Below are 27125 nucleotides of genomic sequence, written 5' to 3' on the forward strand. Positions count from 1 at the left end.
TTTGATGACTGATTGGATCTCTTTGCTTGTGATGGGTTGGTTGAGGTCTTCTATTTCTTCTCTGGTCAGTCTAGGTTGTTCATATGTTTCCAGGAAATTGTCCATTTCCTCTACATTATCCAGTTTGTTGCCATACAGTTGTTCATAGTATCCTCTTATAATTTTTTTAATTTCTTCAGGATCTGCAGTTATGTCACCTTTTTTATTCATTATTTTGTTTATATGGGTCTTCTCTCTTTTTGATTTTGTCAGTCTAGCTAGGGGCTTGTCAATCTTGTTGATCTTCTCAAAGAACCAACTTTTGGTGATATTTATCCTCTCTATTGTTTTTTTGTTCTCTATGTCATTTATTTCTGCTTTAATCCTTGTTATTTCTTTTCTTCTACTTGGTTTAGGATTGGTTTGCTGTTCATTTTCTAGCTTCTTCAGTTGATCCATTAGTTCTTTGATTTTGGCTCTTTCTTCCTTTTTAATATATGCGTTTAGTGCTATAAATTTCCGCCTTATCACTGCTTTTGCTGCATCCCATAGGTTTTGGTATGTTGTGTTCTCATTTTCATTCGTCTCTATATATTTAGCAATTTCTCTTGCTATTTCTTCTTTAACCCACTGATTGTTTAGGAGTGTGTTGTTTAACCTCCAGGTATTTGTGAATTTTCTAAGTCTCTGATGGTTATTGACTTCTAATTGTATTCCATTGTGGTCAGAGAATGTGCTTGGAATAATTTCAGTCTTTTTAAATTTATTGAGGCTTGTTTTATGTCCCAGCATATGATCTATTCTGGAGAAAGTTCCATGAGCACTAGAAAAGTATGTGTATCCTGGTGATTTGGGATGTAATGTCCTGTAGATGTCTGTTAAATCTAATTCATTTATCAGATTGTTTATGTTTTCAATTTCCTTATTGGTCTTCTGTCTGGTTGATCTATCTATAGGAGAGAGTGATGTGTTGAAGTCTCCCACAATTATTGTGGAAACATCAATTGCTTCCTTAATTTTGCCAGTGTTTCTCTCATGTATTTTGTGGCACCTTGATTGGGTGCATAGACATTTACGATTGTTATTTCTTCTTGCTGAATTGCCCCTTTTATTAGTACGTAGTGGCCTTCTTTGTCTCTCAAAACATCCCTGCATTTGAAGTCTATTTTATCTGAGATTAATATTGCTACACCTGCTTTCTTTCGGCTGTAGCTTGCATGAAATATTTTTTTCCATCCTTTCACTTTCAGTTTCTTTGTGTCCCTGTGTCTAAGATGAGTCTCTTGTATGCAACATATTGATGGTTCATTTTTTTTTGATCCATTCTGCGAATCTATATCTTTTAATTGGGGAGTTTAATCCATTTACATTCAATGTTATAACTGTGAAGGCATTTCTTGAATCAGCCATCTTATCCTTTGGTTTATGTTTGTCATAATTTTTCCCCTCTGTCTATTAATATCCTTTATTGTACCCATACTGAATCTCTTTAGTACTGAACCTTTCTCCAAGTCTCTCTGTCCTTTCTTTGTTTCTCTGTCTGTAGGGCTCCCTTGAGTATCTCCAGTAGGGCAGGTCTCTTGTTAGCAAATTCTCTCAGCATTTGTTTGTCTGTGAATAATTTAAGCTCTCCCTCAAATTTGAAGGAGAGCTTTGCTGGATAAAGTATTCTTGGCTGGAAATTTTTCTCACTCAGAATTTTAAATATATCGTGCCACTGCCTCCTTGCCTCCATGGTGGCTGCTGAGTAGTCACTACTTAGTCTTATGCTGTTTCCTTTGTATATGGTGAATTGCTTTTCCCTTGCTGCTTTCAGAACTTGCTCCTTCTCTTCTGTGTTTGATAGTGTGATCAGTATATGTCTCAGTGTGGGTTTATTTGGATTTATTCTATTTGGAGTTCGCTGAGCATTTATGATTTGTGTATTTATGTTGTTTAGAAGATTTGGGAAGTTTTCCCCAACAATTTCTTTGAATACTCTTCCTAGACCTTTACCCTTTTCTTCCCCTTCTGGGACACCAATGAGTCTTATATTTGGACGTTTCATATTATCTATCATATCCCTGAGGTCCATTTCGATTTTTTCAATTTTTTTCCCCATTCTTTCTTTTATGTTTTTATTTTCCATTCTGTCATCTTCGAGGTCACTGATTCGTTGTTCAACTTCCTCTAGTCTTGTACTATGAGTGTCCAGAATCTTTTTAATTTGGTCAACAGTTTCTTTAATTTCCATAAGATCATCCATTTTTTTATTTAGTCTTGCAATGTCTTCTTTATGCTCTTCTAGGGTCTTCTTGATTTCCTTTATCTCCCATACTATGGTCTCATTGTTCATCTTTAGTTCTTTGAGTAGCTGCTCTAGGTTCTGTGTCTCTTCTGGTGTTTTGTTTTGGGTGCTTGGGCTTGGGTTATCCATATCGTCTGTTTTTTTCATATGCTTTATAATTTTCTGTTGTTTTTGGCCTCGTGGCATTTGCTGAACTTGATAGGGTTCTTTTAGGATTTGTAGACCAATTGAAGTCCTTATCTCTAATTTATCAGATCTACAGCTTCATGGAGTACACTTTGTCTAACTAACCAGCAAGTGGCATCCACGAGCCACTTGTTCTCCACAAGCCAGTTCTCCCTGCTTAGCCTTTTTGGTGAGTGGGGGAGTGAGTCTTGTGGGGTCCAATTGGTGTACCAAGCTTGCGTGTGTAGTTGGTGTTGCCTGCCCTGTATATGGGGCGTGTTTCTGGGCAGTCAGGGAGGGGGGGGTGGCTCTAACAATTAAATCTCCCTGGTGATCCTAGAGTTTTAAAGCTGCTGCAATTGTCTAATCCTTCAGTTCAGTCCTGCCACAGTTTGTCTCTGCCACTGACCCACAAGTCCTTGGTATTGGCGTTTGGCTCCTGAGACTTGCAAATGGGCCCCTCTTCCAGGCCGTGCACCCCGGGTCCTCTGTTGAGGGATGACTGTGCTATGTCACAGGTGAGTGCCGTCCCCTCAGGGCAGTTCTGGGCTGCTGGGCTGTGTAGGGAGGCTCCCAGTCTGCTGAAATGATGGCTGAATGGGGCTTTGTTAATTCACACTGCTCTACCTTCCCAACTCTGGGACTATCAGCTTAGGTTGCAGGGAAGGCTAATGTCCACGCCCAGTTTTGTGGTGTGTGCCTGTTATTTGAAGCACTTCCGTCACACTGGGTTGTCTGGGGCAGTTCTGGGCTATGGGGCTGGCGATGGGCAGGAATGTTTCCTGTCCACCAGGATGATGGCTGTGGGCGGACACCCCCCTTTTCTTGGGAAGTTGTGGTGTTTAGTGAATTTTCTCAGCCACTGGATTATTGCGTTTTGTCTCAGAGCTCTCCTAGTTCTGCTCTTGACTTGACCTGCCCTAATAGTAAGTCTTTGAAGCTTTCTGTATTGGGCTTCTTAGAGTAATTGTTTTAGAAAAAGAAAAAAGGATTAAAACAAAACAAAACAAAACAAAAAAACGGGCCCTCCTCGGAGATCTAATGGGTTATTGAAATGCTAAGAGACAAAGCAACCAGGGCCATTAAGAAAAGGTCCACAGGGCAGAGAGATCAGCTTTTCTTCGGGATTTGCATATGCGCCTCAGGGCCCTTCCCCTTTCTATGTTCACCAGAACTCCAAAAATCCTCCGCTTTTATTTTGGAGTTTTTCGTGTTGTTTTTTTTCTATGCCTGTCTCCTCTCTGCTGGGCTGGCTGCTCTCAGATTCTCTGGTGTCTGGTCTCAGTCTATCTATGGTTGGAGTCTGTATGAGTAGAATGAGTTTCCGATAAGAGCAGCCACTGCAGTTCTCCCTTCTCCTTCCCGGAGCTGACAGCTCCTCCTCCCCCGGGACTGAGCCTGGCAGGGAGGGGCGCGGGTCCCCTGGCCGCAAAAACTTAGAGATTTCGCTGATCTCAGCAGTTCCACGTTTTCATGAGTGTTGTATAAAGTATGCCCAAAGTCAGATTGCTCTGTGGTGTCCAGTCCACGCAGTTCCTGGCTTTCTACCTACTTTCCTGGAGGAGTAACTAAAACATACAGCTCACCAGTCTGCCATCTTGCCCCGCCTTGGATTGGCTTTTATAAAGGGAGTTTATTTGGTTACAAAGTTACAGTCTTAAGGCCACAAAGTGTCAAGGTAAGTCATCAACAATTGGGTACCTTCACTGGAGGATGGCCAATGGTGTCTGTTAGCTGGGAAGGCACGTGGCTGGCATCTGCTCTAAAGTTCCAGTTTCAAAATGGCTTTCTCCCAGGATGTTCCTCTCTAGGCTGCCGTTCCTCAAAAATGTCAGTCTTAGTTGCTCTTGGGACATTTGTCCTCTCTTAGCTTCTCCAGAGCAAGAGTCTGCTTTCAACGTCTGTCTTCAAACTGTCTCTCATCTGAAGCTACTCTCTCAGCTTCTGTGCATTCTTCAAAATGTCCCTCTTGGGTGTAGAAAGCTTGCTTCTTCTGTCTGAGCTTATATAGTGCTCTAGTAAACTAATCAAGGCCCACACTGAATGGGTGGGGCCACACCTCCATGGAAATTATCCAATGAAAGATATTGCCCACAGTTGAGTGATCACATCTCCATGGAAACATCCAATCAAAAGTCTCCAACCCAATCAACACCAATATGTTTCCTGCCCACACAAGACTGCATCAAAGATGATGGTGTTTTGGGGGACATAATATATCCAAACCAGCACACCTTGTAACCTATTTGGTTACTTAACCCCCTTTATAAAAGCCAATCCATCTGTGGTATTTTGCAAATGGCAGCATTAGCAAACCGGAACAGTGTCAGAGTATAGTGGTGGTGGGGGTAGGAGGTTAGGGTTATTGGAAGGCAATTCAGGGTGGTATCCCTCAAAGTGTGGTCCAAGCATTCCTGCATCAAAATGCACTTCAGTACTTACTTAAAATGAAGACTCCTGCACCCCATCTTGAACCTACTCAATCATAATTTCTGGGTGTGGGCCTGGGAATCTGCTTTTAAATACTCTTTCCAGTGAAATTTGAGACCCTATACGGAAATTTGAGACCCTATACTGTAGGGCCTTGTGGGCCATGGGAGAATTTGGATTTTTTCATAAGTGCACTGGGAAGTCACTGAAGGGTTTTAAACAGGCAAGTGATGAGACTGATATATTTAAGTCATGCTGGCTGTTATGTGGAGAATCAACTGGAGGGCAGCAAGGTAGGGAGCAGGAAGATGTTAGGAGGCTGTTACAATACCCCAGTTAAGAGACAATGGTGGCCTGGACCAGTATATTAGAGGTGGAAGTGATGAGAAGTAGATGACTGTGGGGCATGTGGTAGAGGTGGAGTCAGTAGCAAAGAGAGAAATCAAGGTTAACTCTGAGATGCTTAACCTGAGCAATTGGTTCAATGGTGTTGACATTCTCTGAGCTGAGGGAACACTGGGAGAGGATCTGGGTTGAAGTTTTTGAGATGCCTGGGAGACATCCAACTGGAGATGTGAGCTAACTAGTTGGATATGTTAAACAGAAACTCAGAAGAGCAATATGAGCTAGAGTCATTTGGAGTCATGCATATTACAGATGACATTTAAAGCCATGAGAATTAATAAGATGCCACAAAAGGAATTAATGGACAAAAAGGAATTAATTCGCAGAATTGTTTGAAAAAATGGAGGTCACAGAATGGAAATGAGGTTTTATAGGCATGAGGAAGCAGGGGTGGAAGATTAAGAGATTTGCTCAGATAGAGGGAAAGATGGCAAGGCTTGAGTTAAGGCTGAGTGCTTGGTAGATGGCTGAAAGAGTGGAGGTAAGGGCCTCAGGGCCTCTGAAGCAAGTATTTCAGGTGCCCTATTAATATGGATGTTGAAGTCACCAAGGATGATGGCAGGAAATGAAATTGAGGGGTGAGCTTGGTAAGGATATAATTGCATTGAGTCAGTATCCAAATCAGTGATTCTGACTGTTGTCCTTGGACCAGCAGCCTCAGCATCACCTGGGATTTGTTAGAAATGCAAATTGTCAGGTCCTACCCTAGACCTCCTGAATTGGAATCTCCAGGGGTAGGGTCCTGCTCTCCTAGTTTTAACCAAGGAAATTATGAGTCTGGGGTGGGGCCCAGGCATTGATATTAAGTATCCCAGGTGATTCTATTCCACAGTCAGGGTTGAGAATCACTGATTTAGACAAGTTTGCAGGTTTTGGTGATGCTGCTGGTTGGCGGGGGTGCGGGGTGCACACTTTGAGAACCACTGCCCTAGATGACTCAGATGGGTAGCCAGGGATCAGAACTACTCATCTAAATGGAAGATAGTGAAGTGAATGGCACAGAACAAAGGCTTCAAAACCTTATCAAAGAACAGGCAAGTCGCTCCTTTTCCCAGTGAACTGGGCAGGGGATGGGATGGGGTGAGTAGCTTCCATAGGAGAGAACAAGGAAGAAGTAGGTGTTGGCTATTGAATCATGCCCACCGCTATGGTAGCTTGCAGCTATGTATCCTGGAAAAACATGTTCTTAAACTTAATTGATTCCTGTGGGTATGAACCCATTATAAATAGGACCTTTTATTGAGGTTACTTCGAGTAAGGTGTGGCCCAACTGAAGCAAGATGGGTCTTAATCCAATTACTGAGGGCGTTATAGGGAAGGCCACAGAGAGGAAGCCAGAGGGAGCAGCCAGAAATTGAAAGTTGAGGGAAACCAGAAGAGAAGAGAAGCCAGGAGAGGCTGCTGTGTGCATTGCCATGTGACTGGAAAGCCAAGGATCAAGGATTGCTGGCATCCAGCCACAGAATGCCTGTTTTCTGGGAGAAGGCATCACCTTAAGGACACCTTGATTTTGGACTTCTCCTAGCCTCAAAATCATGAGCCAATAAATTCCCATTGTTTAAGACAACCCATTGCATGGTATTTGCTTTAGCAATGAGGAAACTAAAACAGTTTTTGGTACTGGAAAGTGGGGTGCTGTTGCAAATACCTAAAAATGTGGAAATGGTTTTGGAATTGGGTAATGTATAAAAGCTGGAACAATTGTGAGGTGCTTGATGGGAAAGTCTCAGATTGTTTTAAAGAGACTGTTGGCAGAAATATGGATGCTAAAAGTACTTATGGTGAGTCCTCAGAAGGAAAGGATGAATGTGTTATTGGAAATTGGAGGAAATGTGATCCTTGTTTTAAAGTGGCAGAGAACTTTGAGAAACTGAGTTCTGATGTCGAATGGAAGGCAGAACTTGAAACTGATGAAATTTAGCTGAGCATATTTCCAAGCTAAGTGTGGAAGGTGCAGGTTATAGTGAAGTGTGAGAGGAAAGGGATAAGCTGAGAACTGAACTTCTGGGCACAAAAGAAGCCAGAAATTGATGGTTTCAAAAATTCTGAAACTATCCAGATAGTGTGTTCTGAGACTAGAGCCAGAAGCAGCTCTATAAGGGCTCTCCCTGAACTTTTGAAAAGTGAGTCCCTGGAGAATACAACTCCATGTGAGGGTTTAAGAGAACATAGATCCAGTCAGCCATTTCAGTGGAAGTCAGGATTGGAAATGCAGTTATGAAGGATCTTCAGAAGGTTCTATTGTCTGATGGCTTGGACCACTGTGAACTGCATGCAAAGCTGACAAGGTTTTTGTGAAATTTGTATGAGCAAAACCACTGCCAGCCTGGATTGAAAGGGACCGAGAAGGGACAAACTGAAGGAAGACTGACTTCAAGGGCAGAACCATGGAAGCCAAGGTCTGGACAGAAGAGATCTCCTTGAGCCAAGAGAGTGGGCCCACCCATGTGAAAGGGCAGGTTCACCCCTGCATTTGGAGGGGGCAGGTCAGCTGCTATGGCACTTGGGGACCAGGTCTTGTGCCCCAGTGTTCAGGGAGAGTGTTGCCACCCCCATGCTTGGAGATGGTGGGGCCTGTGCCCCAACATTCACTGACAGCCTGGCCACCACTTGAGTGCTCAGAGAGGGTGGAGCCTGGCTGCCATTCCAATGCTTGGAGAGGGTAGGGCCTATACCCCAGTGTCTGGAGAGAGCATGGCCTTTGTGCAAGCACTTGGAAGGGGTGGTGCTGTCACTGCATCTGGGCTGGAGGACAAAATATTGAACCATAGATGACTTTCAGACCTTGTAATCTAATGGTTTTCCCTGCTGGGTTTTGGAATTGTTTGAGACTCATGACCTCTGTTTTCCTTTCATTTTATCCTTTCTGGAATGGAAATGTTTATCCAATGCCTGTCCCTCCATTGTATATTGGAAGCAGATAACTTGTTTTCTAGATTTCACAGGTCCACAGAGGGGAATTGTGCCCAAGACAGACCACGCCCATAACTCCTTTTGATGAGACTTCGTACTTAGCATTGTTACTGAAATAACTTAAGGCTTGTCGGATGTTGTAATGGAATGAATATATTTTGCATGTGGGAAGAACAAGTCTTTTGTGGGTCTAGAGGGCAGACTGTGGTACCTTAGAGCTATGTACTCCAGAATAACCCATTCCTGTGGGTGTGAACCCATTTTATGTAGGACCTTTTGATGATGTAACTGCAGTTTGCATGTGGTTCAATTTACTTACAATGGGTCTTAATCCTATTACTGCTTTATAGGGCAGGCCAGAGAGAGAAAAGACAGAGGAGCAGCTAAAGCTGAGTTGACAGAATCCAGAAGGGAAGAGAGAGGCCAGGAGAGGCCACCATATGCATTGCCATGTGACAGAGAAGCCAAAGACCAAGGAATGCCAGCAGTCAGCCCCAGAATGCCACATCTTCTGGAAGAAAGCTTCACCTTGATGACACCTTGATTTTGGACTTCTAGCCTCAAAACTATGAGCCAATAAATTCCTGTCGTTAAGCCAACGCACTGTATGATATTTGTTTTAGCAGCCAAGAAAGTAAAACAGTAGGATTGGTTGGGTAAAGATCAATTTAGATAAGGAGTTAGAAAAAGCACAGGTAGCAAATATTGAAACTGGAGCGGGATTTATCCATGGGGCAGAGTAAGAAGCGACAGAAACAAGGTACCCAGGAAAGAACAAAGCTTTTAATAGGAATGAGCAAAAGGAGGTTGGCAGGAAGGAACGGGCAGAAAGGCTTACCCACAGGTAGCATGTGTGGTTTCTGAGGGTTCACAGCAGCAAGGTGTCACACGTTGGTGCTGGGAACTTGCTATTCATTCTTTAATTTCTGCCTTACCCCCACTCCCCAAAAGATTTAAGGTAGATTCTTAATGCAGAAGAATGGAAGGTGGCAGGGTGAGTATCTGATGGTGGGGAGGAGGGAAGTTGAGTAGGCTGAGCATTGGGTCCACTCTTACATATTTGACAAGGTTAACATTAAATGAGATATAAAGCCTTAGACAGCATGGTACAGTCAGTACAATATAGTGAAAAGCTGGAGTGGAGGAAGAGAATATCTATAAAACACCTACTAGGTACCATAACATATCTCATTTATTTCTCATTAAATAATGCAGAGTTTTGTGGGAAAGTCTGGATTTTATTGTAAATGCATTGGGAAGTCACTAAAGGGTTTTTAAATAGGGAATTGATAAGATTGATGTAGTTAGGTCATGCTTATGAGTTAGGTGTTTTGCCCATTTCACTTTATAGGAAAACAGAAGTTAGCTAGGCCAAGGTCACACACAGGGAGGAAGTAGCTGAATCTAGATTGAAAACCAGGTCTCCCTGAGATAAAGCAAATATAGGAAAGTGTTAACAGCTGGTATATCTAGGTTAGGAGTATAGGGTGTTCATTATATCTTTTAAACTTTTGTGTATGTTTGACAAATTTCATAATAAAAATCTAGAGAAAATAACCAGGTCTAACTCCAAAGCTTAAGCTATTTTTGTCCACTATGGTATACTGTGTCACTAACCTAAGTGACCGTAAGTCAATCAGTCATCTCCTGATCTAACTTTACCTATTAGAACAAGGATATTGAATTAGCTCATCACTAAGTTTCTCTCCCTAATCTTTCATGATTCCACTGTCACAACGTGTAGCTTTAGGCATAGCAAGGGCTGGCTGTTCAACCTGTCCTATATTCAGAAAGGCCCCAATGCCTCTCCTATAAAAGAAGCCCAGCAACCAGGGACAGTTTCCTCTCAAGCCTCTGGAAAGGAAGGCCACTGGGGCTGCTATGCCACACTGCCTCCTGCAGTGTGACAACTGCTGGGTGTCGGTCTCCATCCATGTAGGGGGTGTTGGGGGTGGGGTGAGGAGATAACTTTCAAAAGGAAACACCCTCTGCCAAAGCTTTGGGTGGGACTAGAAAAACTTCATGACAACACTGAATCAACACATTCACCAGGGCCAAGTTCACAGTTGGAGGGAACTGGAAGAGGGGCCTAGCTGAGAAGAAACCTCCAGCTGGGCCTCTTCAGTCTCAAAGGGAACAGACTCAAAACCCTTAAACTCATGATGAATGGCAGGGGGACAAAGGCACCATGCTCAAACTAGGGGTTTTCTCTTGAAGTGCTAGAGCTCATATTAGAGCACCGCCTCCCCCACCAAAAGTACTGAATTCATGGACTTTACCATTCCGAGAGGTAATAAAAATTCAAAATTGGTTTTCAAAAGTTGCAAAATGGATCATGTAAAAACAGGCTCTTTGTGGGGCATGTCTAAATTACTGAGGCTCTATCGACAAGGAAAACTGGTGTATATTATATATATTGGCACTGGTCAGATTTCTGGGGCTCGAGGGATCTGACCCAATGTGGTATTTATGTGCATTAAGAATAAACATCTTTTCCTCTAATGGGGTCACTTTGTTGCCTGAATCCTTAGAATTAAAAATAAGGGTACTTTGGCTAGCCTCTGAAAATACATTACTTCTGTATTAGTGTCTGAATTCATGGCTGTTTCTCATCTCTAAGGGCTAATACACAGAATATTCTTGCAAATGACATTTCCTTGTAATGGACTGGCAATGACAGTATAGGCAAGCAGAATCCAGTGACTTAAGCCTCCTTCCTCAGTTCCTACTCACCAAGATCACACATTGATTTTCCATGCAACATATATTTATTCAGAAAAAAATTTGTAATAAATTATAATAAAAAAGATGACATGAAATACAGAATCCCACTAGCAGCTTTGCTTAGTGACCATGACATTACAGGGAATATAACAAACAATTACTGAACAAGAATCAGAAAACAACGAAAGGGAGACTAATTCAACTTTATCAGATGGATTTTAACCATCTCTTCCCTAAAATCAAAAGGCAGAGTCCTTCCCTATCAGTTGGATCTGAAATCCTACTTTAGAGGAGCTATGAAATAGTATATTAGAGGTACTTTGGAATTAGAGGTTGGGGTCCTGGAATAGGCACAGTAGGGAAGTGGGTTTCTTATGTCTGGTCTACTTCTTGTCTCCCCTTCCTAGAGATTGTCTAAAAAACCCTCAACCCTGAACACATCCAATGATCAGAGCTAGAAAAAAGGTTCAGGTGGCAAACCAACTGAGTGCTTTAACCTTATGAAGAAATACATAGGATGGCTGCAGTGTGCTGCACATGGCTTCCACTAAGCACATCTTTGATCACCCAAAGATCCCAGGTTGGTAACATACTAGAAAACATGCCCAGGAAAGGAATTTCCCTGTCTCTGTTACCGTCTTCCTCCAGCCTCTATAATCTGCCTCTCCTGTGACCACTTCCTGATCTCATTCTTCTGTTAATTAGGTTGAACGTCCATCTCCTGCTCACTCAGATAGTCAGCTATCTGGCACAAATAACTCGACTCCTACTTTCATAACTCCCATTCAGGAAAGTGTTTAACCAGTATATTACAAGATATGTACTTCTTCTTCCCCAAAGAACACACATTTGAAGAGCTGGGGGAATTGGAGAACCATTCGGTAGTAGTGTTTCCCACACCCCTCTCCGTAGATGCACTAAAAGAGTCATGGAGTCAAGGCCCAAGATCATACACAGAGCCTGTACATTATGCTCCTTGGATTTAATGTTATCAGGCAAGAATGCATCAACTCAGTGGTTTTAATGAAAGACAACCAGGAGGAAGTCAATTGCATCAGGCAGTTTTACAGTCAGTGGTTGGTGGCAGCTTGTTTGCCAACCAACATAGATTCATTAAAAAAAAAAAGGCTGCCCCACAGAGCTTGAATAAATGAAAAGCTCAGAGAGTTGTCTCAGGTAGGAGAGAGATACGGGTGGGAGAGAGATAAGGTGCTTGGTTGGTCCCACTGTCCACAGTCTCTCTTAGACAACACTGGATAAGGTGACTGGGTGAGCCCGGGGAGGCTCTAAATCCTTTACTTGCAGGGGCTGACTGTAGAGCCCAGAGTCAGCTCTGCTGAGGGAGGAGGCTACATCCGCCCCTTGGTACTTCAGGAAACTGGAGGGCTATCCTCCTGTGGGAAGGAGCTATATCCCTAGAGAGGCCAGCTTGAGGTGCACAGACTCCCCTTTTTACTGTGGTGCAAGTATAGCTCTGGAGGTAAGTGGGGGATGCGTCTCACAGACACCCAGGATCAGTCCTCACTTCTAATCCAAAGGGGAACAGGAAAGAGATGGCAGGAAGCAGGACCTGTCAAATGTGAATATACTCACTCTTGAAATGCTCCAAATGCTTCCATTCTGGTTGTGATTCTCTCACATCAATGGGATGTTATCTCCTACAGTCCCTAAAGTTATATTACTAAATGTGCTGTGAGACAAGACAATATGGTTCCACCCATCGCAGATCCATGGCAAGGCCAATGTTACAGAGACATACAGATGCCACTGTAGAAATACATGAATGCATGTAACAACCATATGTAGACAGTTAACTCACCGTTGAAGACACCCAAAGAGTCACTAGCCCAACCCAGACTTCCTTCAAAGTGACAGTACTAGTGGAGTGGAGTGCAAAGGAGAGATATGGGGAGGGGATGGATCAAGACTGCTTTAGATGAAGGACTACAGACAAATCTGAGTTACAGCACATAGTGCTCATATGCCTAGAATGGGACACTTCAGAACCTAGGTGTAGAGACAATCATGACAACTGGGTGTGAGGGCAACAAACACCTCCCTAGGTGAAGAAGTACAAATACATAAGATCTCTTTGCTTTCTAAAGAGAAAACACAAAAACACCAAAATATGGTAACTTTGGCTTGGCAATATAGGTCTAAAAGTATTTTGCAGTGTAAGATATGGTAAACGGGTAGAGGAGGGATTAGGAAACACTCTTCTTTTTTGCATTATAAATAGAACTTTTTCATGCCAACAGCTTTGAAACTTTGCAACAGACCCTTTCTGTGGCTCGACTTTGCGAACCATTCTGAAATACTCTGAGATCAAGATCTTGCACTTCTAGAATCTCAGAGAGTTGTAAGAGGAAATGAATTAGTCTTCATCACTCCCAAGCAGAAAACTCAGGAGGAACTGGATAGCACGCTGGCAGTCACTCTGAGTCTGTCTTGTCATAAGGTTTGGTGGAGGCCTTAGGAGAAGACTAGTGAAGAGAGTGGCTAGAGGACGAGAGAAAAAAAAGGGAAAAACTTTTGTCACACATAACCTAAGCAAAACCTCAGGTTTGGGGGTTGGGGGACTGGGGATAAGGACAGCAGGATGAAAGTGACTGTCATGTGTCTATACATTAAGTAAAGTACACACTGTATTATGCACAAGTTGTTCTCAACAAACACTTCCAAACAGTCATCATTATGAAGTAGTCTTACCTATCATCTTGGCGCTGACATTGTTGTATTCAGAGAATTTTAAGAGTTCTCGAAGGAAAGCCATCAAGTAACGGAAAACATTTCTATGGCATCTTGGAAGCTGCGAAATCACCTGTTTTTTTTAAAGGGGGGGGGATGCAGTTGGGAAAACAGGTAGAAGAAGGGAGGAAGAACTTTAGAGCTGCCATAAAAGTAGTCTGTAATCCAACCCTTCCAGAATCCCATTCATCTACCATAATCCTCCATTATTTACCCAGGACCAACATATGTGTCAAGTTTTAACTTCAAGATCAGAATGGTCATACCATTTGGCCCCCATCCAGTCAATGAGCAGGCCAGGCAGTTGTGATACGTTTGCATGCACACTCTGCCTCACAAGTAGGTTGTATAAATTTGCTCTTTTCCCAAATGGAAAAAGCCATGGCACCTCTCAAGCTGAATGATTTTCTCCACAATGCCACTTAGCATGGATGGGGAATGTCCTCCCAATATTCACTAGTCTAATTCAGAGGTATTCTCAGCCATTGTGCATCAAAATTCTTTCAGGATTAAAAACACACACCAAGAAACAAAAAAGAAAGGTTCCTAGGTGTTGCCCCCCCTTCTTCGTAGTGTCAGTCAGAATTCTATGCACAACCAGCTTCACCAATCTTATCCCAGAGCAGACGTATCTACCCTGTTATGTTTTCTGTAAACAGAAATAGGCCACCTGGGAAAAGGCAGCAAATATGAAATAACACAACCTAAAATTTAAGGGTCCCAGCTCACAATGCTGTTTTGAGTCTGCAATGAATAGCCAAGCCAGACCCACCCCACCACATAGCCAGCTGCCTATTTGGCTTTACAAAATTCATCATTTCTGTCTGGGGGGATCCTGCCCCCAACACAGGCTCGGATCAATGAAACTTACCTGTTGGCAGACACGGGGATCATGGGCAGAGTCAAGGCATCGCTGATACAGCTCATAGCAGACGACTGGCTCTGGCAGGGCTTCCAGGAAAATGAGTAGTGCTTCAGCCACAGAGTGATTACTGCCAGCTGAATTAACTGAAGTCAAGGGATAGGGGCTCCAGTAAAAAGGCAACACAAAGACTTCCAGCCTCAAACTCCCCCACAGACTGATTCCCTCCTCTTATGCAGGGCACACTGGTCCTAACTAGGGTTTGATATTTTATTGGCCCAGGTATCCTGCAGCGGAGTTGTCGCAGTTGATCAGAGACTGATGGAGGATTTGGCCCAGATTCAGAGTCAGGGGAACAGAGCGTGCGGAACAGTATTTCACACTGGGCCGGTTCTACAAACTAGCCGCCAATGTTTTGCATCCTTTTCCCTGTCTCAGTGACGGTACATGTGTCAGCAGGAGTGATCAATCACCTGACAGAGGACAGTACCAGTGCTGTGGGTCCTATGTTCCAGGCCTATTAAAAGTCATTGTCATCTCCCCCTTGACTCCTTTCAGTAAGTCAGATACACAGAGAGGTCAAAAGCTCCTGAAAGAAATTGAGAAACAACAGTATAGTCAACAATTGCCCTATAATAAAAGACAATTATGAAGAAAATAAATATGGAAACACGAAAATCAAATGTAGGTGGGAAGAAGAGTTTGGCCCAAGTATTCATGCAGCTTCCTGAGCCTCTACGGGAAAGGATACGGATTGTCTCAGGAATGCTGGTGTCCAGACAATCAATGATCTGCTGTAGCTCTTCCTGCATTCCAGGGGTTTGGAACAGGTCCTCCTACCAAAGAAGTCAGAATGAAGGGAACAAGGAAAGACAATTGCCTATAAGTTTCTGAAGATCACCCAGGGATCGGAGGAGCAAGAGGAAGCAAAAGGGAAGGTGGTATCAGTATTAATAATTAGGAATGGAGGTGTGAAAAGTAGCATTTTTTTCCCTATAGAATCTCTATAATCAGTGTGAAATTTGATTTCAAACAAGAAAATTATCTCTGAAGGCTTTAGCCTATACCAGATATGGCAAGGGAAAAGATCTTTAGACCAGGAAGTCAGATGTTTCACTTCTAATCTCTTGAAAAAAGAAATACAAAGGCAGAATCCCAACAGCATAACCACACTCAAATATTGATACTACTGAATGCTGGGGCAAGTGTAACTGGCACGTTCATACTAAATTTTGCTTTCAAGTAATATTACTCTTCAGTGGATAAGAAAATATTATCCTCCAATTTGGTCCCAAGAAATTTATTTTTGGGAGCAGGGGGATTGGGTTGGAAGGAGGGGGCAACTGGTACTTGAGCTAGGATTTAAAAGAAAAATTAGGACCAAGTCAAAGAAATGGTCTTGAAGTTTGCTTTGGACTTTAAAATCCATAATGCCTCCATGAAAGCTCAAGTAGGCATTACAGACTCAGCGGAAAGACCATATAGCCAGAGACATGTATTCTCAGTTCTGGCTCTGCCACTACACTTATGCTAGGATCATAGGTAAACCTCTTAGCTTGCAGGCTTCAGCTTTCACATTTGTAAAAAAAGATACTATCTACCATTTGCCCAGGTCATCTGGCAGTGCTGCTGGGTGGAGGCAGCTTAGAAAAGCTGAAAGCACTGTACTAACATGAGGTAGTATAATTGCACACAGTACTCACATATCTTCCAAAGCTGCAGGGCAGGCCTACTCTCACTTACCTGGTGGCAGGCATATCTAAGTAAGTGATCTACTAGAAGCCAGATCTCCTTGGGGACCTGAAGGGGTATCTCACTGGTACCTTCATCCAAGGGAACCATCTGCAGAAGGGATTTCTCCTAATAGATGAAAAGGGATGAGAATCAAAGGGGTCTCAAAATAAACTCTTTAGTGTGTAACTTAATTGCCTTCAAGTTCTGCTTATGCAGGTACAATCTGATCTTTATCTCTTCAGATTTTTCATTTTTTCTCACTGGAGACACTCCTGGTCAGAAGACACTAGATACTGATTCCCACAGTTAAAGGATCTTCTTTCCAAAATGCTTCATTTAACTGTTAAGCTTTCATTTGGGTTTACTATGTTTATTATGTGATGTATTCTGGGTTAGATATTTTTTCAACAACCAGTGCTCTGGCAAGACAGTTACAGTACAGCCCACACACCACCAGTGACTTGTGGACCATTAAGTTACACTTGTCAATGCAGAACTTTGAGAGACCAGTGTCCACACTTAGGTTTTTGCTTACTTTAACTTATTCTTCCTTCAGGTCTTACCACAAGTATGAACTATTTCCGTTGTTGATTTAAATGAAGTTCTTTGGTTCTCAGGAATTAACAACAACTGCTGTACATTAAACCCACATGAAAATTTCAGGCTTGACAGAAGTTCTAAGGTTAAGGCACTTGTAAGCCTTAAGATCCAAAAACAGTAAACTGAATACAGCAAACCAGGTGCCAGAAATACCATAAAACGTCTAGAGTCTGAGTCCAAAAGTTATTCTTTATATTAATAGCTGTGCAAAGATATCTAAGGCTTCTACTCCTTTCACTTATCCTTTTATTTTCTGTTAGATTCTTCTGAAAGAATGTTAAAAGAAGTGACATAAATTACATCAATAATTAAATTTGAGTTCGAAAATGGCTGGAGAATAAACTTAATTATCTTATGTTTATACAGTAAATATAAATTACATAAAAACAACAACTGAAATAGGTTAAAAGGTATCTAGAGGCAGCCTTCAGTAAAATCCCAGTGGAGAAAACTTTGACTAATGTTCTACACCCTCCCCTGACCCCCAATTCCGGCTTAAGGTCATATATTCTGTGTGTTCATCTTTATTTATAATTGTAACTTATAATTTGTTATGTAAATTCCATCCACTACTCCCAGCCATGTAGCTTTAAAGAAAAGAAAATAAGCATTTCACAACTTCCACAGAGACCATGTAGAGTGCAACACAGCAGAGGTCTCTTTTAAACATTATGTTCTATAGTAAGCACTGATGACCTTTTAAAGCCTGCAGTGCCTTTCTGAGGAGGTAAGGGAAAGAAAAGGAGCATGACAGTTGATTATCATTTAAAAACTATTTCCTTTAAATTCATTTTGCTTCCTTTCTTTCTTTCCCTGGGATTTTTATCATTCGATGGATGCATGCTCCCTATAGTTGCCAGAACATCTATCAGTGGCTCATTTACTAACTTCTTTCAGGTTGCAATTATTAAATCTAGGTATCCACTTCTCTGAGCCAAAACACTGTCGATAATGCACTCTGCTAACTTCCTAGACCAAATACAACACATGTATAGATTCTTTAACATATGTCTCCAAACATATATAAATTATTCAGCACTTAAAAAAAAATTTTAAAAAACCTGACATCCAATTGGAGCTCTTCCTGTATTTAGTCATTAAGGCAATACAAGGCATTGTCCAGGAAAGATGAAAACATATAACATCGCCTGCTATTAACAGGGAAGGGCTAGGAAGCACAGCTGTCTCAAACCTTAGTGGTTTAAAAAGGTTAATAGTGTCAGTAGGTTATATATACCATCCACTTTCCATTTTCAAACCCACGAGTGAAAACACAAAATGTCATACCTGTGTCTCTGAAGTCTAGAGAAAGATCATGCACAAGAGACAACACCTTTTAAAAATTCTATAAAATGATCCTAAATTTCAGAGGGAAACCTTTGTTTCACTTCGTTACTTTTCACTTTGTCTTCTCTCAACAAAACACATTCAGTACCTGAGAAGCCCACACTTTGTAATCTTAGTGCTAATAATGAAATCATAAAAACAGTATGCCATCCCCATCATCAAAATACATTAAATTCCACCAAATGGGAATGTCACATTAGATACTATATGAAAGTACTCAAAGAATGTTTATCAATCCCATATTCCTCTACGTGGATCCAGGCAGTTCTCCAGGTCACTGATAAGAAGACAGTGAGATGCTATAGGAGTGCTTTACTAGGCATTCCAGAGACCTGGGTTCTAGTGCCCTCTACCCCACAACCCAGCTACCAGGAGCAGTATGACTTTAGCAAGTTTCTCATCCTTCCTGGGCCTTAGTTGTCACAGCTCTTGGAATGGAGAAAATATCTTATTCCTGTCTGAAGGCAGAGAACTGGACCAGATGAATCCATAAAATCCTGTTCAGCTCCATGATTCTACTCTATACTCTATTTCTGGACCATATCTGTGTATTTTTCAGAGATTAGTCGCTATTATCATGAACTCCAAATAATTCTTAATGCAACAGAAAATGGAGGAGAGCTAAGCATTATCTTCCTCTACCTCATGAGCTTTCATATATATCAAGACAGCTCTTCGATTATTTCTCATTTTAAAACAAAACTCTAGAACCTTGAGCCCTACTGCTTTTCTGTACTGAGGCTCAATGACTTGACCTGTGCAGTAAATATCTTTCTTGTACTTCAGACACACTCAAACACAGCTGGCAGGAATTTGGAGGATTATCACTGAGTCAGAGGTCTCTGACATGGGAAAGCCTAGGGACAAATTCTAGGGACCAGAGTTAAGTGTTAATCAAGTACAAGGAAACTCTCATAACCACCAGTGGATTGCATTACCTTTTCTAGGAAGCTGTCTTCTTCCTGAGAGCAGAGCAGGAAAAGAAAGTCATTTACAGATAGAAAATGATTAGAATCAGAAACAGATCATTATTATTAGAACTCACTAGCTTACTAAACACATATGCTTTAAAAGGCTTTGAATTCTTCAAATAAATTATCATTGTAGAAAATGGAACACATTCTCCATAAGCAAAGTTTTCTAATAGGCATATGACATTTTCGTTCAGTTTATTGAGAGTATCACTCAAGAAGCATACATGTTCAGTCCTGCACTTTGGTGCCCTCTGGCAGCTGCCAGCTGACCCAGCCAAATGCCCATGGATGTTTCCTGGAGTCAGGCCCTTCTGCTACACTGTGTGGCCTCCCACCTTACCTGAACACCACTTCAAGGGAAGGCCTTGCTTGTGTGCCCAACAGTGGCCACACGGAAGGAGATGGCAAGCTTCTCTCCTCCCCATTGCCATTCTTTTCACCCTGAATATCCTCCTAAGCAGTATCCCAGACTGCTTCCCATCTCCCCAAACCCACACCCCTCCTCAAAGGCCCCTCAAGTCCCTAAATCTGCAGGTCCTTCTGAAATGTAAATGAATTTCATTTCAAACCTTTCTGGGCCAGAAGACCCATCATTATCCCTTACTGTGTTTTCCTACAGGTTATAAGAGAAGAGAAGAGAAGTAGGGAGGGGGGAGGTACCTTTTCATCTTTGTCTTTTGTGCTTTTTGTCCACTAATAAGAGCAATGATAACTATCACTGCCACTGAGGGAGCACGTACCAGGAACTGAGTGAAGTGCCTACATACAATGTCATTTAATCTACACATTTGTGCAAAACAGAAATTACTGCCATTTTGCAGATGAAGAAACTGAGGCTCTCAGAGCTTAAATTATTTGTCCAAGGTCATACTTAATATTAGGTAGTAAATGGCAGAATCAGGAATAGAACCCACGTCTGTCTGACCCCACAGCCATATGCTCCCTTGGACACTCACAAAGGATAATGCGATTGCTTCCTGCACAGAGGCAGGCAAAAGCTGTAGGAATGTATTCCACTCCATAATGCACTAATCACAGTGAGGAATTCTAGTTACAAGGCAGCATGGTTAATGGAAAGAGTAAGGGCATTAGTATTAGACAGACCTAGATGCAAGTCTTGGTTCTGCTGCTTATTAATTTTGTACAGACTAGGTGAGTTACTAAATTTCATACAGTCTCAGTTTACTCATCTCTAAAACAGGGATAATATTTATCTCATTGGGACAGGGAAGCAGTCTAAAACCAAGAGGTGGTAGAGTTGTGGTGGTGCAGTGTGGAAGCCGAAGGTCTGCATTTCAAAGCTATTCAATTCTCCCAATCCTGCTATAGCCACTAAGATCTAGAGTATAAATCCCATGTCTCGTGTCTGATAGGTAAAAGGAGAAATGGTAAAAACATGACAATCTTACTGTCAGAGATGCATGGAGTAGAGGGGGCAGGGTACATGCATTCCCTGATGTTCCAATTTGTAATGCAGACTCCAATTTCCCCCAAACTACTGCTATCTTTGGTGATTAGGTTTTTAGTATGACTAGATACATTATGAATTACATAGGCATTTGTGGGCTTACCTAGACTCTTACATACCACACATAAGACCAAATAATCAGAGTAATAACACGTCCTAGAACATACAATATTTATAGTATTGTATTATAATATTTTTTAGTGTGAAAATTATTTGTGAAACATCTAATTTCACTCAATTTTGGAGCACAATCTTTTTTAAAATTTAGGACTACTTGTTATCAAATTGATAACCCACCTGTCTGACAGACTTCTCTAGTTTTCCCCTCATGAATACATGACACATGATGAGTAAAACTAGGCGGTGTTTTCGTACACTAATCAGTCAACCAAGGCTCTCAGAGAAATTTTCTTTGAGCTGGAAAGGGGGGTCAGGGGGTGAAGCATAGAGATGAAGATACATAAAGGAAAAAGACATGGCCCCTGACCCTGGCTAACAACCAAGTTGGGGTGAGGAGTTCCAGAACTTATGGCCTGATACTGTTCTAATTCAGAATATGAGTTCTCAATAAATGGTTACAATATAAAAACAAAAACAAGCAGAAAAGGGGTTCAAAGGAAGGAGGGATGGCTTTCAGTTGGGGTTGCTGGGGGAATTTTCACAATGGCAATGGGACCTAACTAGCCCTTAAAAGATTCTCAGGAGGAGATAGTATAATTGGAAGGGGCAGAAATGGGAGTAGTCCATCATCTTGTTTGTGGGGAGCATGAGGTATGTTGAGAAAATAGTGGGAAATAAATCTGAAAAGGGGTGTTGAAGCCAGACTATGGGGGACCTTGAATGACAGGTTAAGGAATCTGGATTGTATTCAGCAGGCATGGGGAAGCCACTGGCTACTTTTTAGCAAAGAAATGATGGCCCCCAAAGCACCATCATAGAAAGATCAATCTGATAGCCCTGGATAGGAAGAATTGAAGGGCAGAAAGACAGAGAGGCAAAGGGAATTGTTCAAAGGCTATCAAGGTAGGTCAAGCATACGAAGGTAAAAACATTAATTAATAATGGGAAAAGAATATATTTTTAGAAATGAATGGATACAAGAGAAATCACTGAAAAAAAGGCACAAAAGGGCTTTGATTAGACACAGGTGGAGGGACAGCAAGTTTGCATTGAGAGTCTACTTCTCAGGGTACAGGCATATAGAAAGTAAGTGTAAATTACATTTATTTCAACACTAAAATCAATTCTGAAACTAGAAACAGATCATGTGGCCCACTAATAAGCAGCCTATTCTTAAGGTAGTCCTAAAATTATTACTAAGCACTTAGTTCAACTGACCTGCCCATTCTGTAAAACACTACATGTTGATCGCATTTAAAAAAGAGAACCTAGTTCACAATTTCCTTTGTTGGGCAACAATGGCACACTATACATGCAATGCAAATCATTCTTTACCCTAACACTGACGGATTTTCTCAGTAGTAAATGCATGTTTAAATAACGTAAAAGAGTCATAACGTGTAGAAGATTCAAATTTTAAAATAGAAAAAATAAAAAGTAGAAAACTGAACAGAAAATGAAGTTCTAAAATTGATAAGTTCCATGTGTAATACAGAGAGAAGAAACATAAACTATATACATAAAGGATAAGAAATGGGTGGTTAGATCAATATGAAAAAATAAACACCTAGTGAAGAGATCACTAGGGACAAATTAATCACTAAGCTGTTATTCTTGTTAGTTCAAAATTTTGGTATTCATTCTCCTAACAGGCATGACCCCAAGCAAATACGGTTTTGCCATCCATCCCTCAACAATTTTCATCTCTATATTTACAACCCTTTGCCAGTTCTGGCTAATACAAGCCTGGTCTCCTTTCCATTAGTCCATTCTATAAACATTCAACATGCTTCTTAAAACATGTCAATTTACAACCTCATACTAATCATCAAAACCTTCTGGTGGTTCTAGATGCCCTCTGGCCAAGCATAAACTCATCTATTGACTTCAAGGCTGTCCATCATTGTTCCCATCCTACCTAACCAGCTTTACACACTCCTATCCTTAATTTTCATTCTGATTTTTCATTCATGGTCTTTTCACTGTCATCCTTCTAACCTTTATTCAAAATTTCCCTTATGCCTAGAAGAGTCTACTCACCTAGTATATTAATACACGTTCCTTAAGTCCTTGGACTTGACTCAAAATACTTGTATGACAACCCCAAATTTTCCTAGTTCACTTTACTCTTACATGCTGAGTTTATCATTTCTAGTCATGTTAATGCTACATGCAACCAATGTTCATTAAAGCCAAACAGGCTGATTCTGAGATTGACTTTTATACAGATTAGCTGGTCAGTCAATAAGCTTTTATGGTGTGTAAGGGCGCCAGTAAACAATACAGGAAAGGAATCTTTTGGTCATGTAAAGTATAAGTCCTGTAACATTCATTTTAAATGACTTTATAAAATATTGACTTATCAAACACGCTGGACATTAACCAACAAAGAAAGTTAATGTTCAGAATTTCTCTAACCAGACACCCTATTAACCATGATTTAGAATTTAGCCTTATGGTACAAGTATACTTTCATCACCACTAAATTACAGGAACCTGCATAAATTCTGTAATATTTGGCAATCAGTGTGTAACAAATAAATATGCTACTTAGTTATTAAAACAGAAAAATATATCTTAACCCTGGAAAAGTATAAAGATAATCACAAACAGCAGATTCTCATCTGTTTACCACTTGTGCTAATTTAGACAGTGGCAAAAGACACTGTCATTTAGAGGGGCAGTTATAACTTAGGTCAGTTATTTCCTTCTGCATTTGGTGGGAGGAGGATGTGGCACAGGAATCTTTCTAAAACAGTACACAGAGATTTGAAACATGCACTGAACTCATTTCCAGCCTCACCAATATTTTAGAGTGAATAATACAATAGAGGACAGGTACCATTAAATTAATTACTTCATCTCATGAAATCTGAAATATCATCTTGGGGCTTAGAACAAACATTAGACCTAAAATAGCATTTCAAAAGGTTAAAATCAAGTCAAAACAGGATGGGAAGGTATTAAGAGTAGGGTCAAGATAATCTTAAGTTTTTTGTTTTCATCCCCAAACCAAAATGGATAATTTCTTATCAATGAGATACAGGAATTTAATAACACTGAAATGCAACAGGCTGAGAAGAATCAGAACCCTAAATCCTAAAAAATAAAAGCTTTAAAAGACCATGCACAATTTAATAAGAACTCAGCAATTTTGTAATTAGAAAATAATCAGGGTTCTATTTTTACCTTGAATCACTTGTGCACAAAAAGAAGAAAAGGCTTGCTACAGAACCATTAATTCAACTAATGATTTTGGGTACTTCATATTCATGGGTAAATGTGCTTGACATAACTTGTTTACTGTGACATTATTCTGAATAAAAACTTTTTATACCTTATTCCAGAGGTAATATGGAAAATTACGCTAAAGGATGTTTTAATGCCTCCCCCAACTTTAACTGGGAAATATGGGGGACGGGGAGTTGAAGAGTGTAAAGGAGTAAGTTTAAAAATACCAAGAGAAAACAATCAGATAAATTCAGAAAATGGAAGCCCTTTACGGACAACTGAACTAGACTCTTAAAAAAGTCACTGTTATTAGAGAAAAAAGTAGAGAACTGTTCTACTCTGTAAGACTACAGAGACCTAACCAATGTAATACAATATTTTCATTTAGAAGAAGAATTCTTAATAGGATGGACTTGTTACTAAATCAATTTATGTTACTGAAGATAATAGGAATTTCCTTCATAAGAACATTGATATTACAGCTTGGTTAGGGGTGGGGTGAGGAAATTATTCTCCTTTCTTTTCTTAAGTGAGACACATTAAATTAAGTATCAAACTCCATGGGATGCTGATACAATGCAGATTCCTAGACCCTACACCTTGAAATTCTGATTCTAGAACATAGACTTTGGTTTTAAAAACGATATAAAATAAATTCTTGGGACAGTTAGGGAAATCTAAACATGGACTGGATATTAGACTGGACACTATGAATTACTGTTTTCTTAGGTGTAAAAATGGTGTTGTGTTTATCTAGAAGTTTGTCCTTTTTCTTAAGAGATATAGGCTGAAGTGTTTAGTGATGAAGTAACATGATCTTTCCACTTAATTTCAAATGGTACAGAAAAAAATAGGTGTATGTATGCATGTAAGGTTTGTGGGTATTCACTGTACTATTCTTCAATTTTTCTTTAAATTTAATATCTTCATAATAAAAAATCTGGAAAAAATAAAGCTGAAAATGATGTTTGGGATGAAGGGAAGGGAGTAAGAGAAAAAAGGAAAACAACTTTATTACTTAGAATGATCTGTATTCTAAAAGGTGACACACTAAATATGAAAGAAAGGGAGAATATGGTGATAGAAAAAACAAGTATCATGAGAAATATGAGAATGTCAGGATATGAATTTCTGAAGAAAAGGCTTCTCTCTCAAGCAGAGGTAATAGACTCAGTCATGAAGGCTCTAGGGAAACAAATTCCAACAAAGAATGCAGGGACTGGACTCCAGTGTTTTAATCTGCTTTTTGAGTCTCAGCTGAAACAATTCCATGGCAACAGAATAGATCACACTCAACAAGCCAGCAGTCTGCCTGATGATACAATTACTTGCTCCAGCTAGGCCAAAAGGATAGTGTGGATACTAACGTTAATAATAACATTTGGCAGTAACTTTATTTACTTTCTTAAAAAACCAAGAGTATACTTTCATAACCCAAAGAGGTCTGCACACATATTTCATCAATATTTTCATTCAGAAAACAAGTTATTAACAGGATGTACTTGTTACTAAATCAATTTATGTTTTTGATGGTACTAAGCATTTCCCTCATAAAGATACTGATATTATAGCTTGGTTAGGGGGTGGGGGTTAATCACTCCCCCCTTTCCTTTCTTAAGGGAGTCACACTGAATAAGCATCAAACTTCAATAATCATCTGAAGCACCAATAAAATGAGATTCCAAGGCCCACATTCTGAGATTCTGATTCCACTGCCAGAGAAGTAGTGGGGAGCCAGATAATCAGCACCTCTAGGGATTCTGATACAGGTACACCAGGGGTCATTTGCGGGCCTGTGCTTCGATAAGCAGAAAGTTTTACTGAGATTAGTACAATGCAGTACAATGAGAATAATGGACTGGGAATCAGAAAATCTAAGTGATAGTTAATGCCCTTTCCTCTTTGCTCCTAGGCTTAATCTAATCAAAGTAATGCTAGAGTGAACCGACATTCTCATTTATCACTTGACAGTCCCAAAGAAAAGAGAAAGAAGAGATAATGAGGACATCACATAAGTACTGTGAAAATTATATCTAAAGGTTTATGTCTTAGGATGTTTCTTACCAAGTCTATGAGTTTGGTAACAGGAACTTCTCGGATTGGTCTTTTCATTCGGCACAAAGCCTCTAAGGATGTACCAAAGCAACTTGGGAGGTAATTTCCACTGATGGTCAAGAAGTAATCCTTGCCTCGATCCAGGTGAAGGACAAGAATATCTTCAATCTTATCTTCCCCTGAGTTCAGGATGGTCACAGAGTCTTTGCTGACATACACATCAAGGGAAATGTCCACTGTCTCATCTGAAATGTAAGAAATGATACAAGGTAACAGAGAAACTTCCAGTGGAAAAGCAGAAAAGCATGAAAACCAACAAAAGAAGTTCCTCTAAAAAAATCACCAAGCATCAAAGGGGAAGAGACTGGACACATGATAGAGGTATCACAATTATAATGACAGTGAAGATAAGAGACATGTGGTTAGATAATAAGAAGTTAAAAAAGGGAGGGGGTGGAAGGAGATGGTACATGACAAGAAGATACATGGTAAAGGGAAAACTCACTTGGCTCCAAGTAGCCCTCAAAAGGTTCAGCTCGAAGCCATGGCTTGCAGTACTGGCTGTCATTAAGTTTAGGGATGAAAGAAAAATGGCAGGGAACCTGTCCATTGTTGCTGATCTGGAACTTCTTCTTTTGTCGTTGCCGAAATTTCAAATTCTCAAACACAAACTGGGGAATAACAGACAGACACAAACATGCATCACTAGTAGGGGAAGTAAGTCAGTTGGATTATTCCATAGAAAATATTAATAAAGAATAAGGTAATTATTAATCAGGTGTGCAACTGCCATATGCCTTTGCCAACTGAGCCAGCTTCACACCATTCACTTTCATATATTATATTCACGTTGGCAGAGGAGTTATGTGGCTCTTGCTCCTTTTCTAGGTCACTATGATTGTTCCTGTGATCCTGAGAGGGTAACCCAACCCTGGTCAAGGGCACACACCCCATGACCAAGTCCTGGCTCCTGAGATATGAATTAACCAGCAACTTTGAAATATTAAGTAAGAGTGGCTAATATCTGAGGGCACTGTTCTAAGACAGTCATATGTATTAACTCATGTAATTCTCACAAAAGAA

General features: G+C 40.7%; 2 protein-coding genes across 4 annotated transcripts in view; one reads left to right on the forward strand and one right to left on the reverse strand.

Moving 5' to 3' along the window:
* RAB33A (RAB33A, member RAS oncogene family) overlaps positions 1 to 8613 on the forward strand; it is a 93782-nt gene extending 85169 nt beyond the window's left edge. Inside the window, exon 2 of the mRNA XM_037822887.1 lies at positions 8530 to 8613. Coding sequence (XP_037678815.1) covers positions 8530 to 8577 — 48 coding nt within the window. The 3' untranslated portion in view covers positions 8578 to 8613. The remainder of the gene's footprint in view (positions 1 to 8529) is intronic.
* Positions 8614 to 10938: 2325 nt separating this feature from the next.
* OCRL (OCRL inositol polyphosphate-5-phosphatase) overlaps positions 10939 to 27125 on the reverse strand; it is a 63938-nt gene continuing 47751 nt past the window's right edge. For 2 of the 3 annotated variants that reach the window (XM_037822792.1, XM_037822790.1), the window contains 8 exons: positions 26548 to 26713; positions 26052 to 26287; positions 19133 to 19156; positions 16257 to 16373; positions 15265 to 15349; positions 14523 to 14650; positions 13613 to 13724; positions 10939 to 13402 (listed from right to left, as the gene is read on the reverse strand). In XM_037822792.1, the coding sequence (XP_037678720.1) occupies positions 13278 to 13402; positions 13613 to 13724; positions 14523 to 14650; positions 15265 to 15349; positions 16257 to 16373; positions 19133 to 19156; positions 26052 to 26287; positions 26548 to 26713 (993 nt within the window). In that variant the 3' untranslated portion in view covers positions 10939 to 13277. The remainder of the gene's footprint in view (positions 13403 to 13612; positions 13725 to 14522; positions 14651 to 15264; positions 15350 to 16256; positions 16374 to 19132; positions 19157 to 26051; positions 26288 to 26547; positions 26714 to 27125) is intronic. The other variant, XM_037822791.1, reaches the window with a different exon arrangement.

The sequence above is a fragment of the Choloepus didactylus genome, chromosome Y (genome assembly GCF_015220235.1).
Source record: "Choloepus didactylus isolate mChoDid1 chromosome Y, mChoDid1.pri, whole genome shotgun sequence".
Lineage (NCBI taxonomy): Eukaryota > Metazoa > Chordata > Mammalia > Pilosa > Megalonychidae > Choloepus > Choloepus didactylus.